We start from the raw sequence: 16,131 nt of genomic DNA, 5'->3' as shown, positions 1-16,131 counted from the left end.
GTTCCTCCAGAGACCCTCCTGGGTCCTCCGCCAAGCTTGGCAGGATGCTCTATGTGGCAGCTATGGGGCACCACCAGGTCTCCAGAGACGTGGGTGGCCAGGTCTGAGTTGAATGCGCTGGGTAGAGCGCCCTGGTTGTTGAAGTGGGTCTCTGGCGCCCCCTGGTGGCGAAGGGGGATCTGAGTGGTTGCCCGGCCCCGACCTGACCCATTAGATGAACTGGACCGGAGCTTCACGAGTCAGATGTTGTCATCACAGCCACCCCCTCACGGCGACCTGGGCGCCCCGCAGAACCCCAATGCTAAGGCCGCTGGGTCCAGGAAGATCCATTTCAACTGGCTGCCCCCTTCTGGCAAGCCAATGGGGTACAGGGTAAGGCGGGGGGCTGAGGGCCACGACAGGTGGATGGGCGGTCTGGCACCAGCACTCACAGAAGAGGTGGGCCGTCCGAGGCCAGGGCCCCCTGAGGGAGAGCAGACAGTGGAACCTAGCACAGGTGGTCAGAGGGAAACCCGGTCTGTGCTGGGGAAGAGGGAAGACCCATTCCTGAGTTTATCAGACATTTGCCCTCCTTCCTAGAATGGGGCCCCCTCCCACCCCACCCCCACATGGGAGATACCCCCCACCTGCTCTGCCCTAGTCCTGACGTGTGCACATGGCAGATCTCTCAGCCCCTCCCTCGGGCCTCAGTGTCTGTCATCTGTGCAAAGAGGACAGTAAGGGCAGAGGTCAGAGGAGGGACAGGCAGCTTGGGTGCCTGCTGCTCCCCGCTGACCAGGACCCCTGTCCCTGGGGGTAGGTAAAGTACTGGATTCAGGGTGACTCCGAGTCCGAAGCCCACCTGCTCGACAGCAAGGTGCCCTCAGTGGAGCTCACCAACCTGTACCCGTATTGCGACTATGAGATGAAGGTGTGCGCCTACGGGGCTCAGGGCGAGGGACCCTACAGCTCCCTGGTGTCCTGCCGCACCCACCAGGAAGGTGAGGCCTCGCCATGTCTGTCCATTTGTCCCCTGGCTGCCCTGATGCCAGCATGCCCAGACCTCCCTCCCTCTGCCACTGACAGCACTCTTCCTGTATCCCCCGCTCCCTAGTGCCCAGTGAGCCAGGGCGTCTGGCCTTCAATGTCGTCTCCTCCACGGTGACCCAGCTAAGCTGGGCTGAGCCGGCTGAGACCAACGGTGAGATCACAGCCTACGAGGTCTGCTATGGCCTGGTCAACGATGACAACCGTAAGAACCAGATCCTTCCTTCCTGCCCACAGGGAGAACAACCATGGAAGGGGAGGGGACAAAGCTGGAGGGAGCTCTCGGTCACTCCCTGGACCTGCTGTGCAGGGCACTCGAGGCCTTCATCCTGGTCGGCGGATAAGCCTGAGGCATCTTTAGGGTTTTGGCCAGATTTGGGCTGGGTTGCATTCTAAGACCAAACCCAGAAGGTTGCAGGGTGGGTGGTTACCTATGTGGAGTGAGGTCACAGGCCCAGGGGTACCCCTCCCCATGCAGGTAACCAGGGAGCTCACACGTGCATGGTTTTCTTAGGGTGAGAGGAAAGTTACCGGATTTAGCAAACAGAAATACAGGAGGTTCTGAATTTCAGATAGCACTTTAAAAGATTATTTTGTACATTGAGAGGCCGAGGCAGGTGGACTGCTTGAGGTCAGGAGTTCAAGACCAGCCTGGCTAACATGGTGAAACCGTTTCTACTAAAAATTAGCCAGGCATGGTGGCTCATGCCTGTAGTCCCAGCTAGTCAGGAGGCTGAGGCAGGAGAATCACTTGAACCCAGAAGGTGCAGGTTGCAGTGAACCGAGATCGTGTTACCGCACTCCAGACTGGGTGACAGAGCCAGACTCCGTCTAAAAATAAATAAATAAAAAGGATTATTTTATACAGTATTTTATCTAGCAGCCCGAGATCAGAGGTGCCTAGCAGAACAGTTATTTCTCCAGTCCTGGAAGGAAGCCGGGTGGGCAACCCCTATGCGTGCCCTTGCCTTGTGTGGAGGCACCGTGGATATAATGGTAGAGGTGACATCGAGGCCAACTTGAGTCCAGCCCTGGCTCTGCCACTTACTCAGCAGAGTCCCTTGGAGGACTGGTGACACATGTCCACGCCAGTCATGCTGATGCTCAGGGCTCCGCAGGTGGCAATTCAGCAGTGGCTGGCTTTGCCTTGCTTCCCCAGCCCCTGGGTGCCATCCAGGGGATGCACGGCCAGCCGTCCTGCTGTGTCAGGGGTGGTGTTGGGACCAGGCTGGGACCTGGGTGACCCTCTGAAGCACTCTCTCTGCCCCAGGACCTATTGGGCCCATGAAGAAGGTGCTGGTTGACAACCCTAAGAACCGGATGCTGCTTATTGAGAACCTTCGGGAGTCCCAGCCCTACCGCTACACGGTGAAGGCGCGCAACGGGGCCGGCTGGGGGCCCGAGCGGGAGGCCATCATCAACCTGGCCACCCAGCCCAAGAGGCCCATGTCCAGTGAGTGGTGGGCAGGGAGGTGAGGGGCAGACCGGGTAGGGGGACAGAGGGCAGCAGCCAGGGCCCTGGCTCACTCCCCTGCCCTGCAGTCCCCATCATCCCTGACATCCCTATCGTGGACGCCCAGAGCGGGGAGGACTACGACAGCTTCCTTATGTACAGCGATGACGTTCTACGCTCTCCATCTGGCAGCCAGAGGCCCAGCGTCTCCGATGACACTGGTGAGTGGAGACCTGGGACCCACAAGAGGACAGTGGGGGTCTTGGGTACAGAGTGAGTCCACTGGGTCCAGAGAGGGCAAAGGGGCCAGCAACTAGAGGACATGGAGGTTAAGGCAGCCTTGGACAAATGCAATGGTGTGCACATCTGTGCATGGGGCACAGGAACCAGTGCCTGGGGGACAGACACACACAGCCTTGTGCAAGCGCACATGAGTTCATGCCCACGGGACCACGAAGAAACACAGCTTCACAAGTTGAAGGTTCACCAGCTGTCCCATGCACACAGGACACTCAGGCCACCCCCCAGGGGCAGGCCTGGCCCAGGAGCCCTGGGCAGCCACCAGGCGGCCACCTGGCAGAGGTAGGGGAGCCAAGGAGACAAGAACACCCCCAACAACTCTGTCCTTCCTCCTTGATTCCCAGCACAAAGTGGTGCGGAGCCCTTAGCTGGGCCTCCTGAGTGCTCAGTGTCAGCTCTGGTTCCACCTGTGGGACATCAGATGAATCACTTATCCTTTCCGTGCCTCACTTTTCTGCTCTGTATAATGGGATACCAATCACACAGTACCATGAGTGGAAAAACTTCTGGGGCACGTATATCATTTGTATTTTCTTCTGTCCCTGCCTATGCCTCAAGCTGCCCCCGGTGAACACATACTGGCCCCCACGGGGCTCAGCTTGGGCTTAAGGAGCCATTTTGAGGGGTTCAGGTGGAGCGCAGCTGGTGTGACTCCGGAACCCCAGCTCAGCTGCTTCTAACACTACCTGCGAAGCGCTCGGTGGCTTGCGGAACGGTCCCTGGGAGGCAGGCAGGGGCAAGATTCCTCTCTCCATTGTACAAACGGGAAACTGAGTCTCGGAGAGGTTAAGTAAAGCAAGGGAGACCTCACAGCTGGTGACAGAGCCCAGACTTCCCCCAGGTCTCCTGGCGGGTCCGGGAGTCTCTCCTCCCTAGCTGTGCTGAGGCTGCACTCGCTCATCTGGAAAGGCTTCAGCCGCGCAAGGGTTTCACCTGCCGCGGCCTTCCCGCTCTGGCCGTGCGCATCTACCCCCGCCCCCAACACACACCCCGGGATCCCGGGAGCTGGAGACGGGCTCCCGTCGCAGAGCCTACGGCCTTCCCCCGCCTGGCCCTGCTCGGCCCGGCGCCCCCCGGCGGTGCCAACGCGGCCCTTCGTTGTTCCCAAGGCTGCGGCTGGAAGTTCGAACCCCTGCTGGGGGAGGAGCTGGACCTGCGGCGCGTCACGTGGCGGCTGCCCCCGGAGCTCATCCCGCGCCTGTCGGCCAGCAGCGGGCGCTCCTCCGACGCCGAGGCGCCCCACGGGCCCCCGGACGACGGCGGCGCGGGCGGGAAGGGCGGCAGCCTGCCCCGCAGTGCGACACCCGGGCCCCCCGGAGGTGACAGGCTCACCCGCCGCCCCCCGATCCGCACCCACCCAGCCTCACTCGCGCCTGGGGGCCTGGGGTGGGCGTCTGCGCTGCCTCGGGGGCCCCAGTTTCAGCCAGGCCTGGGCCTTGGCGGCTGGGAGCACAGCTGCTTAGAGGCAGGGCCCAGTGCCAGGGGACGCGTGAGGCAGGCGCTTGGGCCCTTATGGTGCCTGCCTGGCCAGGGGGTGCAAATTCAGAAGTCTGCCCGGGAAGCGGACCCTGGCACCCAAGTAGACCCCTCAGGGGCCTCAAAGGACAGGAGGGAAGGCTTGGGGATCTCCCCAGGGCAGGGCTGACTGCAGGGGCAGCAAGCCCCTGCCACTGCCAGGGTCAGCAGTGCTCACACCGATATAGTGGCCGGCCAGAGGATATGGGCTGTGGAAGCCTGGGTGGCCCTTGGGTTCCTGCAGGGACAGAGGGCCTCTGTCCCTAGTGGTTTGAGGGAAACTGGTTGTATTTAAGCAAAAGCCACCCAGAGGGTGGGTGACCAGGAATGTGCAGGGCCCAGCCTGCCCCACGGGGCCCGGGTCTGGGGCAGGCCTGACCAAGGGACCTTGCTCTCCCCCTGCAGAGCACCTGGTGAATGGCCGGATGGACTTTGCCTTCCCGGGCAGCACCAACTCCCTGCACAGGATGACCACGACCAGTGCTGCTGCCTATGGCACCCACCTGAGCCCACACGTGCCCCACCGCGTGCTAAGCACATCCTCCACCCTCACACGGGACTACAACTCACTGACCCGCTCGGAACACTCACACTCGACCACACTGCCCAGGGACTACTCCACCCTCACCTCCGTCTCCTCCCACGGTGAGTGACCTCAGCCAACCCTGCCTCTCCCACTAACCCTTCCTCTCTTCCAGCTCCTGGAGCCTCGGGCTTCTGTCTGCTGTCCCCACCGCCCGTTCTCCAACATACACACACATGCACGCACACACGTGCACACACATGCATGCACACTCCCTGCTCCTCTCACTCTTGTTTTGTCCTGCCCTAGGCCTCCCTCCCATCTGGGAACACGGGAGGAGCAGGCTTCCGCTGTCCTGGGCCCTGGGGTCCCGGAGTCAGGCTCAGATGAAAGGGTTCCCCCCTTCCAGGGGCCCACGAGACTCTATAATCCTGGCTGGGAGGCCAGCAGCGCCCTCCTGGGGCCCAGGTAGTACAGGGGTAGCCATCCTGTCTCCACAGCTGTCCTGCTCCATCTGTCATCCAGCCACCATAGCAGCTGCCAGCTGTGCCCACTGCTTCCCCTCCATTCCATCCACAGGACCCCCGCCTGCCCACAGGCGCTAACCACCTGCCCTACCATCAGTGCTGATGCCTAACTCTGCCTCTGCCCTTCCAGGGGGCGGGGCTGGGGCTGGGGCAGGAGAGGGGCCAGGCCAGCTGAGCAGTTGAGGGGGTGGGGCTGGCAGACTCACGGGGCTCACCCTGTCTTGGCACAAGCAGGGCCCGCACCCTGCTGGAGGATGTGGGGTAGGTGCTGGGCAGCCTGGACAGGGTGTTGCAGGGTGAGTGAGTTGTCCAGCCAGCGGTCAGTGTAGACATGCCAGCTGACGGAGGGAGGTCAGGGGGCAGCACTGTGACTCCCACTGAGACCCTAGCCCCTGCATCTCTGGCTGACTGCGGCCTCCTGTCCCCAGACTCTCGCCTGACTGCTGGTGTGCCCGACACGCCCACCCGCCTGGTGTTCTCTGCCCTGGGGCCCACATCTCTCAGAGTGAGCTGGCAGGAGCCGCGGTGCGAGCGGCCGCTGCAGGGCTACAGCGTGGAGTACCAGCTGCTGAACGGCGGTGAGGCATGGTGGCTGCCAGGCTGCGGGGTGCAGCCCTGCAAGGCCTGGCCCCAGTGTGACACATAGGGTACCTCAGCTGTGTCAGGAACCCACCCAAGTCCCTTGAGCGCTAAAGTCCCCATCCAGCCTGAGAGGGTCTCCCACCCCATTCTCCACCCCACTTCTTTGCCTCCCCTCTTCTGAGGTCTCACCCACCTCCCTGGGCCTCTCTCCTGGTCATTCTCTGCTAGGTTTTGCCTAACAAGGCCCCTTTGGGCTGGGATCCTAGGGCCTCTGCTGGCCTGAGATACGTTTGGGGGAACAAGGAAGTGGCACTTCCCTGGGCAGGCACATTCAAAGCAGCATGACCAGGATGCAGGATGTTGCCTGAACATGAGTGGGATTACAGGCTCCACTCTTGTATAGTACACAATCTGAACAACCAGCCATACCATAATGTACCCAACCTGTACCCAAACCACAGCTAGTCCTGGGTGGGTGATAACCAGATCTCGATGGCAGCTTAGGGACGAGGGGTATCAGGCCAGGGGTGGGAGTAACACTGCACTACTGTCTGCCCCCACCTGACCCCCCAGGCGAGCTGCATCGGCTCAACATCCCCAACCCTGCCCAGACCTCGGTGGTGGTGGAAGACCTCCTGCCCAACCACTCCTACGTGTTCCGCGTGCGGGCCCAGAGCCAGGAAGGCTGGGGCCGAGAGCGTGAGGGTGTCATCACCATCGAATCCCAGGTGCACCCGCAGAGCCCACTGTGTCCCCTGCCAGGTGAGTTGCCTCCCCCAGCCCCACAGCTGCCCCCATCATGCCCACCACCCACCCACACGCTGATGCTCTTCCTCTACTGCCCCCAGGCTCCGCCTTCACTTTGAGCACTCCCAGTGCCCCAGGCCCGCTGGTGTTCACTGCCCTGAGCCCAGACTCGCTGCAGCTGAGCTGGGAGCGGCCACGGAGGCCCAATGGGGATATCGTCGGCTACCTGGTGACCTGTGAGATGGCCCAAGGAGGAGGTGCTGCCCACCCCGGGGGCAGGAGTGGCCAGGGGAGGGGTAGAGAGGGGGCCGCAGAGGCTGAAGGCATCTTCCCTGCTCAGGGCCAGCCACCACATTCCGGGTGGATGGAGACAGCCCCGAGAGCCGGCTGACCGTGCCGGGCCTCAGCGAGAACGTGCCCTACAAGTTCAAGGTGCAGGCCAGGACCACTGAGGGCTTCGGGCCAGAGCGCGAGGGCATCATCACCATAGAGTCCCAGGATGGAGGTAGGCACCTGTCCTTTCCTTCACCCCCACCCCACCTCGGGCTGTGCCTTCTCCTGGCACCACCCTCTGACTGGCCGATCTGCCTACCCCAGGACCCTTCCCGCAGCTGGGCAGCCATGCCGGGCTCTTCCAGCACCCGCTGCAAAGCGAGTACAGCAGCATCACCACCACCCACACCAGCGCCACCGAGCCCTTCCTAGTGGGTGAGCACTGAGGGCTAGGGGATCCCGGCTGTCCCGGGACAGGGAGCTAGCAGAGGGAGAAGGGCAGACCCCAAGCCAGGTCATCTAATGCCTCCTCCTCCACAGATGGGCTGACCCTGGGGGCCCAGCACCTGGAGGCAGGCGGCTCCCTCACCCGGCATGTGACCCAAGAGTTTGTGAGCCGGACACTGACCACCAGTGGAACCCTCAGCACCCAGGTGGACCAACAGTTCTTCCAAACCTGACCGCACCCTGCCCCACCCCCGCCATGTCCCACTAGGCGTCCTCCCGACTCCTCTCCCGGAGCCTCCTCAGCTACTCCATCCTTGCACCCCTGGGGGCCCAGCCCACCCGCATGCACAGAGCAGGGGCTAGGTGTCTCCTGGGAGGCATGAAGGGGGCAAGGTCCCTCCTCTGTGGGCCCAAACCTATTTGTAACCAAAGAGCTGGGAGCAGCACAAGGACCCAGCCTTTGTTCTGCACTTAATAAATGGTTTTGCTACTGCTAGGCCCTGCCTTGCCCGTTCTTCTGGGGCCTGAGAGGTGCTCCCCTAGGGTAGGGGAGTGGTTCTGACATCCCCCATTCTCTGACACCCAAGCATACACCCACCTCTAGAGGAGGCAGGTACCACATTGGAGGCACAAGTTTATTGAGCACCCGGATATGGAAGATGGCATCGGGCACAGAGCCGTGGGACTGGCCTGCCGGCCCCGTACCCTCACCGTGTGCTGTCCTGGGGGCGCCTCACAAGCACAGCACCTTGGCTCCATCGGCTGCTTGAGAGAGGTAGAAGGTGGCAGTCCCACCGTAGTGCTCCTGTAAGAGGCGGGCTGGGGGTGAGTGGCAGGGCCCCGGGAAGCTGCCGCTCCTGCCTGCCCAGGCCCTGGTGCCCGCCCACCTGGATGTGCCGCATGGCGTGGGGAGCAGCGGAGGCCTCCAGCAGTGTCACCGTGCAGCCACCGAAGCCACCGCCCGTCATGCGGCTGCCATAAACCCCAGGCACAGCAAGCGCAGCCTCCACCAGCTGGTCCAGCTCCGGGCAGCTCACCTCATAGTCGTCTCTGCAGAGAGGATATCGAAGGGGTGGGCCTGGGGCCGGCCTGTGCCCGGCAGGAGCGGGGCGCCCAGAGGGCCTCACCTGAGTGAGCGGTGGCTCTCCACCATGAGGCGGCCAAAGGCTCTGTAGTCGCCACGTCTCAGGGCGGCCGCTGCCTGAGCTGTGCGCCGAATCTCCCCCACCACGTGCCGGGCCCGCCGGAAGCCCTCTTTGCTCACCAGGTCCCTGGCAGCTGGGGAGGAAAAAGGAGTTAGCAGCCGCCTTCTCACTGCCTGGGGCCCCGACGCCTGTGAGGACCAGCAGGCGGTGATGGCAGTGGCCCTGGCTGGACGGTGAAGGGTGGGAGGCCGCGGGGGCGGGGCAGCCCGGCTCTCTCAGACGTGGGTCTGAAGAGCCCCTTTATCACAGTGCCTCCTCCCCCGACTGTAAAATGGGACACCTTGGTCCTTCAGGGAGCAGTGAGGGTTGAAACACTCCATGCTTTCCAAGGTGAGTGCTGCCCTCAAGAGGCCACCACAGAGCAGGAGGAGAAGAAGTTCTGCTGAGCCACATGGAGCCTCCAGGGCTGGGGCTCCAGAAGAGGGGGCAGGAGCAGCCAGGGAACAGCAGGCTGTCCCATCTGACTGGAGCTGAGGCTGGAGGGGTACCTGGGTCAGTACCAGTACTGACTCAGTGTACTGCACCCGGCCAAACCCGCAGGTTTAAGGGGGAAAGTTGTCAGGGTAGGTGGCATGGCGGGATGGAGGGGCAAGTAGATTCAAAGGACTGAGAAATGAATGGGTGGGTGCGGTGGCTCACACCTGTAATCCCAACACTTTGGGAAGCTGAGGCAGGCAGATTGCCTGAGGTCAGGAGCTCGAGACCAGCCTGGCCAACATGGCGAAACCCCGTCTCTACTAAAAATACAAAAGTTAGCCGGGCATCGTGGCAGGTGCCTGTAATTCCAGCTACTCAGGAGGCCGAGGCAGGAGAATTGCTTGAACCTGGGAGGCGGAGGTTGCAGTGAGTGGAGATCATGCCACTGCACTTCAGCCTGGGTGACAGAGTGAGGCTCCCTCTCAAAAAAAAGAAAAGAAAGAAAGAAATGAATGGAAATGAGACAGTGGGCAGTGTTTTAGGAGGGAAGAAAACTGAGCATGTCTTGGAGGCTGAGGGAAGGAGCCAGGCAGCCAGGCAGGGGATGGAAGGAGAGGGATTGCGGCTTCTAGGGCAGGACTCTGGAGGAGGCAGGGTGAGCTGCTCCTATGCAGAAGGACACCTGGAGGAGGGGCAAGGACAGGCTGGGGTGGGGAGGAGGGACCAACTTGTTCCAGTGTGAAAACCTTGGCCAAGGACATCTGCACAGAGCAGGCAGGGCAGGTCTGAGCACTGCTCTGGAGAACGTGACACAGTTCACAAAGGAAAAGGACAGAGAGGTCCCTCGGAGCTGTCTAGTGTCCCTGAGATAGGCACACCTACACTGCCAGGAAGGAACAACTCGGTGTGGGCAGCACGGCCAGCCAGTCAAGAGCATGGGCCCTGGAGCTAATCTGTCCAGATGGGGTTCAGATCCCAGCATTGCCTCTCACTGTAGATTCCCCCATCAAAAATATGGCAACTATGGTAACAGAATGTGCTTTACAGAGTTTTGGAGGGAATTAAATGAGCTAATATTGATAATGACCTTAAAACTGTCCAATAGACTATCTTCCTGGCCATGTGTAGCAGGAGCCTTAAGGATACTTATATCTTTTTTGTTTTGGAGGCAGAGTCTCACTCTGAGGCCCAGGCTGGAGTGCCGTGGTGCAATCACAGCTCACTGCAGTCTCAACCTCCTGGGCTCAATCGATCCTCCCACCCCAGCCTCCTAAGTAGCTAGGACTACAGGCACACACCACCACACCTGGCTAATTTTTGTATTTTTTTAGAGATGGGGTTTTGCCATGTTGCCCAGGCTGGTCTCAAATTCCTGAGCTCAATCAATCTGCCCACCTTGGCCTCCTAAAGTGCTGGGATTACAGGCACAGACGTGAGCCACCACACCCAGCCTACAATACTTGTGTCTCTTGACTCTGTAATCCTACTCCTAAGAATCCATTTCTAAGAAACTATTAAGAGAATGCAGATAGGCCGGGCGTGTGGCTCACGCCTGTGCCTGTAATCCCAGCACTTTGGGAGGCCAAGGCAGGCGGATCACTTGAGGTCACTGTATTAGCCTGGCCAATACAGTGAAACCCAGTGACCACTAAAAATACAAAAAAAAAAAAAAAAAAAAAAAGTTTAACTCGCTGTGGTGGCACATGCCTGTAGTCCCAGCCACTCCACAGGCTGAGGCAGGAGAATTGCCTGAACCCTGAAGACGGAGGTTGCAGTGAGCCGAGATCACGCCACTGCGCTCCAGCCTGGGCTACAGAGCAAGACTCAGTCTCAAAGAAAAAAAAGAGAATGCAGATAAACCGGGTGCCTTTGGTTGCAGCTACCCAGGAGACTAGGTGAGAAGATTACTTGAGCCCAGGAGTTCAGGTCCAGCCTGGGCAACTTAGCAAAACCCATCTCTTTAAAAAATAAAAAAGATGGCCAGGCGCAGTGGTTCATGCCTGTCATCCCAGTACTTTGGGAGGCTGAGGTGGGCAGATCACCAGGTCAGGAGTTCACGACCAGCCCAACCAACATGGTAAAACCTCATCTCTACTAAAAATACAAAAATTAGCCAGGTGTGGTGGCACATGCCTCTAATCCTAGCTACTCAGGAGGCTGAGGCAGGAGAATCACTTGAACCTGGGAGGCAGAGGTTGCAGTGAGCCGAGATCGTGCCACTGCACTCCAGCCTGGGTGACAGAGCAAGACTCTGTCTCAAAATAAATAAATAAATAAATAAATAATAAAAAAGATATATAAAAAAAGTTAATCACAGTGTGAGGTGTATCAGAAAATAGTTGAGTAAATGACAGAGCACCTGAATGCTAAAATATTGTGGAGCTTTAAAGAGCCACACGGAGGCCAGGTGCGGTGGCTCACACATGTAATCCCAGCACGTTGGGAGGCTGAGGCGGGCGGATCACGAGGTCAGGAGTTCGAGACCAGCCTGGCCAACATGAAACCCCGTCTCTACTAAAAATATAAAAATTGGCTGGGAGTGGTGGTGGGTGCCAGGAATCCCAGCTACTCAGGAAGCTGAGGCAGGAGAATCATTTGAACCCAGGAGGTGGAGGATGCAGTGAGCTGAGATTGCGCCACTGCACTCCAGCCTGGGCAACAGGGCAAGCCTCCGTCTCACCAAAAAAAAAAAAAAAAAAAAAAAAGAGCCACACCGAGATATGCCTTTCATGGCATAAGATAAGATAGGGTTCTGGGTTCTGAGATTATGTTTAGTTTAAAAAAAAAAAAAAAAAAAAAGACCGGCACTATGGCTCACGCCTGTAATCCCAGCACTTTGGGAGGCTGAGGCGGGAGGATCACCTGAGGTCAGGCGTTTGAGACCAGCCTGGCCAACATGGTGAAACCCCAGTCTCTACTAGAACTATAAAAAATGTGCCAGGCGTAGTGGCGGGCGCCTGTAGTCCCAGCTACTCGGGAGGCTGAGGCAGGAGAATCACTTGAACCCGGGAGGCAGAGGTTGCAGTGAGCTGAGATTGCGCCATTGCACTCCAGCATGGGTGACAAGAGCGAAACTCTGTGTCCAAAAAAAAAACACGGCAAATGGGCTGGGCGCAGTGGCTCATGCCTATAATCCCAACACTTTGGGAGGCCAAGGCAGGAGGACCACTTGAGGCCAGAGTTCAAGATCAGCCTGGGCAACATTGCTAGACCGTCTTTACAAAGATAAAAATCAGCCGGGCATGGTGGCACACCTGTAATCTCAGCTACTCGGAAGGCTGAGCTGGGAGGATCCCTTGAGCTCAAGAGTTCAAGTTTGCAGTAAGCTACGATCACACCACTACACTCCAGCTTGGGCAACAGAATGAGACCCTGCCTCTTAAAAAAAAGGGGCGGGGGGGCAAGTGATGATATATTACATATACTCAGCTTTGAAAACAGATGTGGAAAAATACTGAAAGGAAACGTGAAAATGTCAGCAGTGGCTATCTCTGGGTAGTGGCCTTATAGCTTATTATTTTCTACTTTGTACTTTTCTACATTTTCCACAATGGAAACATGATTTTTCTGATTAGATAAGACCATTTTAGGATTTCAAGCAGCCCTGCTGAGATTGGAACCCTGGGTTTGCAGTGTTTGAAGGGACTGGGGAGAGCATGGGAGAAGGCCCTGGAGATCGGGGTCCCAGGCAGGGTCAAGGCCACACTGAGGCGCCAGCAGGGAGCACAGCCGCCTCCAGGACAGAGCACCCCGGCAGTTCTCACCCTCTAGCTCTTCCAGTTGTACCTCCCGGAGGCTTTCCTTGCCCAGCGCCCGGGCCACTTCTTCACATTGGCGCCGCCGCACAGGGTACTCGCTGGAGGCCAGGGAGTGGCGGACATTAGAGTTGGTGATGAGCACGGCCAGCTTGGGGTCCGAGAGTGGCACCAGGCTGGTCTCCAAGGACCTGGGGTGGAGTTACAATGGGGGAGATGACGAGGCCAAGCATGTGCTTGCTGCGCCAGGCAGGGGGCACACTCCACCCAGGAGCTGCTGAGTGCAGGGCGGGAGGGGACGAGGGGAGCGAGCCCAACCTGCAGTCAATGAGCAGCGCGTGGCCTTTCTGTCCCATAAGTGAGATGAACTGGTCCATGATGCCACAGGGCATCCCTGCGAAGCTGTGCTCGGCCTGCTGACACACCTGGGCGCGGGCAGCTATTGTGCCCGAGTCTGCAGTACAGGGTGAAGTGGGGAGGCTAGGGCTGGTGGGAGCAGCAGTGGCTCCAATGACACTCCAGAGAGATTCCCTACCACCCCTTCCATAAGGCATAGTAGAAGCTGGGACCACCTGGAGACCTCAGGGAAGGAGGGCTGGGTCAGGGCTGGGGCCTAGCTGGTACCTGGACAGAGCTGCTGGAGGAAGGTGTACGTGGCCACTTCCAAGGATGCTGAGCTGGACAGGCCACCCCCCAGGGGCACTGAGCTGACCACCACTGCACTGAAGCCAGGGAGGGGGGCAGCTGCAGGGGAAAGAACAGGTGATGGTAAGAGGGGCTGCCTGGGAGGATGGCACAGGAAGGGCACGTGTCCTGGTGGGAAGGGCAGCAACGGCCTAGCAGCTGTTTCTAGGGTGTGTGTCTCAGTTGTCAGAAGCCACCAACCTGCTGGGCCAAGGGACCCAGTGCCCTCCATTTTCCCACCCTCTGAGGTTGCTGGGACACTTCTAATTGTCCTCCTGGTTTAGGGCTCTGGAGGGAAAAGAGGCTGGGGTTTGAATCCTGGCTCCTCCAATCAGGTCATGGGAAACCCAGAGCAAGTTCCCGACCTTCTGGGGGCATCAGTTTCCTCATCTGTACAATGGGATGCTCCACTCTGCAAGCCTTCCCCACAGTGTATCAGACAAATGAATGGGCTCTGTGGCTGTGAGGTGGCACTCCTAGTATCAGTGAGGACTTGGCTCAGGCCTGGGCCCCATACCTGGGTAGTACTGAATCACTCCCTTGACATAGTTGGCCCACCGAGGAGTCCCAGGCTCCAGCGAGCGCTGGGTTGTGGGCAGTGGAAACTGCAGCCGCTGGGGCTCATCGGCACCCTCAGAGGTGGTGAGGAGAGACACCAGCCCATCCTTGCGGGGGCTGCCCACCAGCACCGTCATGAGCTCCAGAGCCTGGCAGGAGAGACAAGCAGTACGTGAGGCTTCCGCCAGCTGGTGGAGTAAGCCTCTCCAATGACACCGCCTCCAGCCGAGGTTCTGATGCCTCCACAGTCATCAGGTTCTGAACCTCCAGGTTCAGCGTCGCAGGGAAGATCCTGAGGGCCAGCTGACCTTGGGGGCTTGAGCCCTGCCCCCTTAGGTCTTCAGGGGCGGGGCGGCTGCAGCTGGAGCACAGACCTGGACTCTGCCCTGAGCTGTGGGACAAGGGGGAGAGCTAGCCCAAAGGGAAAACAGATCACCGGAGCTCCAAAGCCTTTACATTTTGGGGTGGCTCTGGACATCCTGTACCTGTGCACTCCCCAAGCTGCAGATGGGGCGGAAAGCGCCCCCCGCTGAAAGCTGGGAGTCCTCACTCCCAAGTCGCAGCCCCGCCAAGAACCTGCTGTGTGACCTCCAGCAGTTCACTGGGCCTCTCTAGGCCTCAGTTTCCTCCTCTGTAAATTGAACGGGCTGGGCCAGAAGGCTACGTTCGCCCAGGTCTGCGGTTGGGGCCCCACGGTGGCCGGAGGCGCGGAGTGTCCCCTTCTGCGTGGCACACAGGGCCTCACAGTTTAAGGGGAACATGCTCCCAGGTTGAAGGCGAGGAGCCCCAGCCCCCAGAGGGCGGGCTTGAGCCAAGAGGCGGCCGCGCACCCTCTCCCGGCCACTTCCTCGCTTCCTCCCTTCCAACGTGGGGAACAGCCCGTCCCGGGGACTCTTCCGTGCGCCGGTGCTCCAGGCGCAGCTGCCCGCCCCACATCTCCCGCGGGAAGAACTCGCCCCCAGCGCCCCCGAGGCCCGCCCTCCTCGGCGGCCGGGACAGGCGGCGGCGGGCTAGGGGCTCCCCGCGCAGCCCCTCACCATAGGCAGCACCAGGCCCTGGTTGTAGTCCGTGTGTTCCCCGATGAGGTTGACGCGGCCCGGCGCTGACACAGCCAGCTCGGGCTCGGCCCCGAACTCCTCCCGGAAGGCTCGCCGGGCCTCGGCCAGCAGCTCCGCGACCTGGGGCTGTCTCAAAGCAGCCATGACGCGCGCCTGCAGCTCTGCACAGCTGCTCCGGCACAGCCCCGTCGGCCCGGGATGCTCGGGCGGGGCCCCGCGCGGGGGTGCGCACATTCCCGCCAGCCCCGCCCCGCGCCCGGACGCCCCGCCCCCAGACCTCAGCCGGTTCCGCCCCCACCCGCAACTCCCGTGGGAATCCAGCTGCTGGGTGGTGGGTGGCAGGGGCTAATGGTGCCGGGTGGGATACAGCGCCCCCGATGGTGTCCTTCCCTCTGGACTTCGGGAAGAACCAATGGGCACTCACTAGAGTGAGAATAGCCCTGAGTGGCACTTGGCATGACCAGGATTTCTGAGCTGCCCTTCCCTGGCGCTGGTGACTTTCTATGTGCCTCACCACCCACCACCACCCACACAGCCAGAGCAATGGAGCTGGCACCCGGTTGACCTGGGATTCCCAAAGGGATCTCCTAGGTCCCCAGGGCCAGCAGCTGTGAGAGGTCATCAGCCTCTGATCACTGGTCTCCAAGAGGGTGACCTGACACTCACTGTAAGTAGAGATAAAGACAGACAAGTTTGGGCCGGGCGCAGTGGCTCACGCCTGTAAATCCCAGCACTTTGGGAGGCCGAGGTGTGCAGATCACCTGAGGTCGGGAGTTGGAGACCAGCCTGACCCACATGGAGAAACCCCATCTCTACTAAAAAATACAAAATCAGCTGGGCATGGTGGCTCATGCCTGTAATCCCAGCTACTCGGGAGGCTGAGGCAGGAGAATCACTTGAACCTGGGAGGTGGAGGTTTCGGTGAGCTGAGATCACACCATTGCACTCCAGCCTGGGCAACAAGAGCAAAACTCTGTCTCAAAAAAAAAGAGACAAGTTTGGTGGTGACCAGAGAGTCAATTTTACAAGCTCCTTTTCTAGGTGATACGCAACAGCTCCTA

General features: G+C 59.8%; 2 protein-coding genes across 8 annotated transcripts in view; one reads left to right on the top strand and one right to left on the bottom strand.

Annotated features, from left to right (window-relative positions):
* ITGB4 (integrin subunit beta 4) overlaps positions 1-7,887 on the top strand; it is a 36,376-nt gene extending 28,489 nt beyond the window's left edge. For 2 of the 6 annotated variants that reach the window (XM_055388873.2, XM_055388877.2), the window contains exons 28-41: positions 215-372; positions 800-980; positions 1,094-1,231; positions 2,297-2,479; positions 2,569-2,700; positions 3,889-4,098; positions 4,700-4,939; positions 5,127-5,285; positions 5,773-5,922; positions 6,500-6,688; positions 6,775-6,930; positions 7,014-7,178; positions 7,271-7,381; positions 7,487-7,887. In XM_055388873.2, the coding sequence (XP_055244848.2) occupies positions 215-372; positions 800-980; positions 1,094-1,231; positions 2,297-2,479; positions 2,569-2,700; positions 3,889-4,098; positions 4,700-4,939; positions 5,127-5,285; positions 5,773-5,922; positions 6,500-6,688; positions 6,775-6,930; positions 7,014-7,178; positions 7,271-7,381; positions 7,487-7,626 (2,312 nt within the window). In that variant the 3' untranslated portion in view covers positions 7,627-7,887. The remainder of the gene's footprint in view (positions 1-214; positions 373-799; positions 981-1,093; positions 1,232-2,296; positions 2,480-2,568; positions 2,701-3,888; positions 4,099-4,699; positions 4,940-5,126; positions 5,286-5,772; positions 5,923-6,499; positions 6,689-6,774; positions 6,931-7,013; positions 7,179-7,270; positions 7,382-7,486) is intronic. The other 4 variants (XM_063706101.1, XM_019028031.4, XM_063706100.1 and 1 more) reach the window with 3 other exon arrangements.
* Positions 7,888-8,014: 127 nt separating this feature from the next.
* On the bottom strand, positions 8,015-15,327 carry GALK1 (galactokinase 1). 2 transcript variants are annotated; one of them, XM_004041014.5, is made up of 8 exons: positions 15,050-15,327; positions 13,972-14,161; positions 13,395-13,514; positions 13,089-13,224; positions 12,780-12,961; positions 8,521-8,671; positions 8,281-8,443; positions 8,015-8,198 (listed from the first exon to the last, which is right to left on the bottom strand). In XM_004041014.5, exons 1-8 carry the CDS (start codon positions 15,302-15,304, stop codon positions 8,127-8,129), a joined length of 1,269 nt encoding a protein of 422 aa, XP_004041062.2. In that variant the 5' UTR covers positions 15,305-15,327; the 3' UTR covers positions 8,015-8,126. The 2 variants fall into 2 exon arrangements, with proteins under 2 accessions (XP_004041062.2, XP_063562172.1); XM_063706102.1 differs by having other exon boundaries at positions 8,015-8,443; positions 15,050-15,305.
* Positions 15,328-16,131: the final 804 nt, after the last annotated feature.

Source organism: Gorilla gorilla, chromosome 4 (assembly GCF_029281585.2).
Source record: "Gorilla gorilla gorilla isolate KB3781 chromosome 4, NHGRI_mGorGor1-v2.1_pri, whole genome shotgun sequence".
Classification (NCBI taxonomy): Eukaryota; Metazoa; Chordata; class Mammalia; order Primates; family Hominidae; genus Gorilla; species Gorilla gorilla.
Note: the sequence above shows the minus strand (reverse complement) of the source record. Positions and strands in the feature narration are given on the sequence as shown.

Coding starts and splice junctions, on each gene's coding strand:
- GALK1 (XM_063706102.1), bottom strand. CDS start 15,304: ATGTGCGCACCCCCGCGCGGGGCCCCGCCCGAGCATCCCGGGCCGACG. Junction 14,162..15,049: donor AGGGCCTGGTGCTGCCTATG/GTGAGGGGCTGC, acceptor CTCTCCTGCCAG/GCTCTGGAGCTCATGACGGT. Junction 8,672..12,779: donor ACAACTGGAAGAGCTAGAGG/GTGAGAACTGCC, acceptor TTTCCTCCCCAG/CTGCCAGGGACCTGGTGAGC.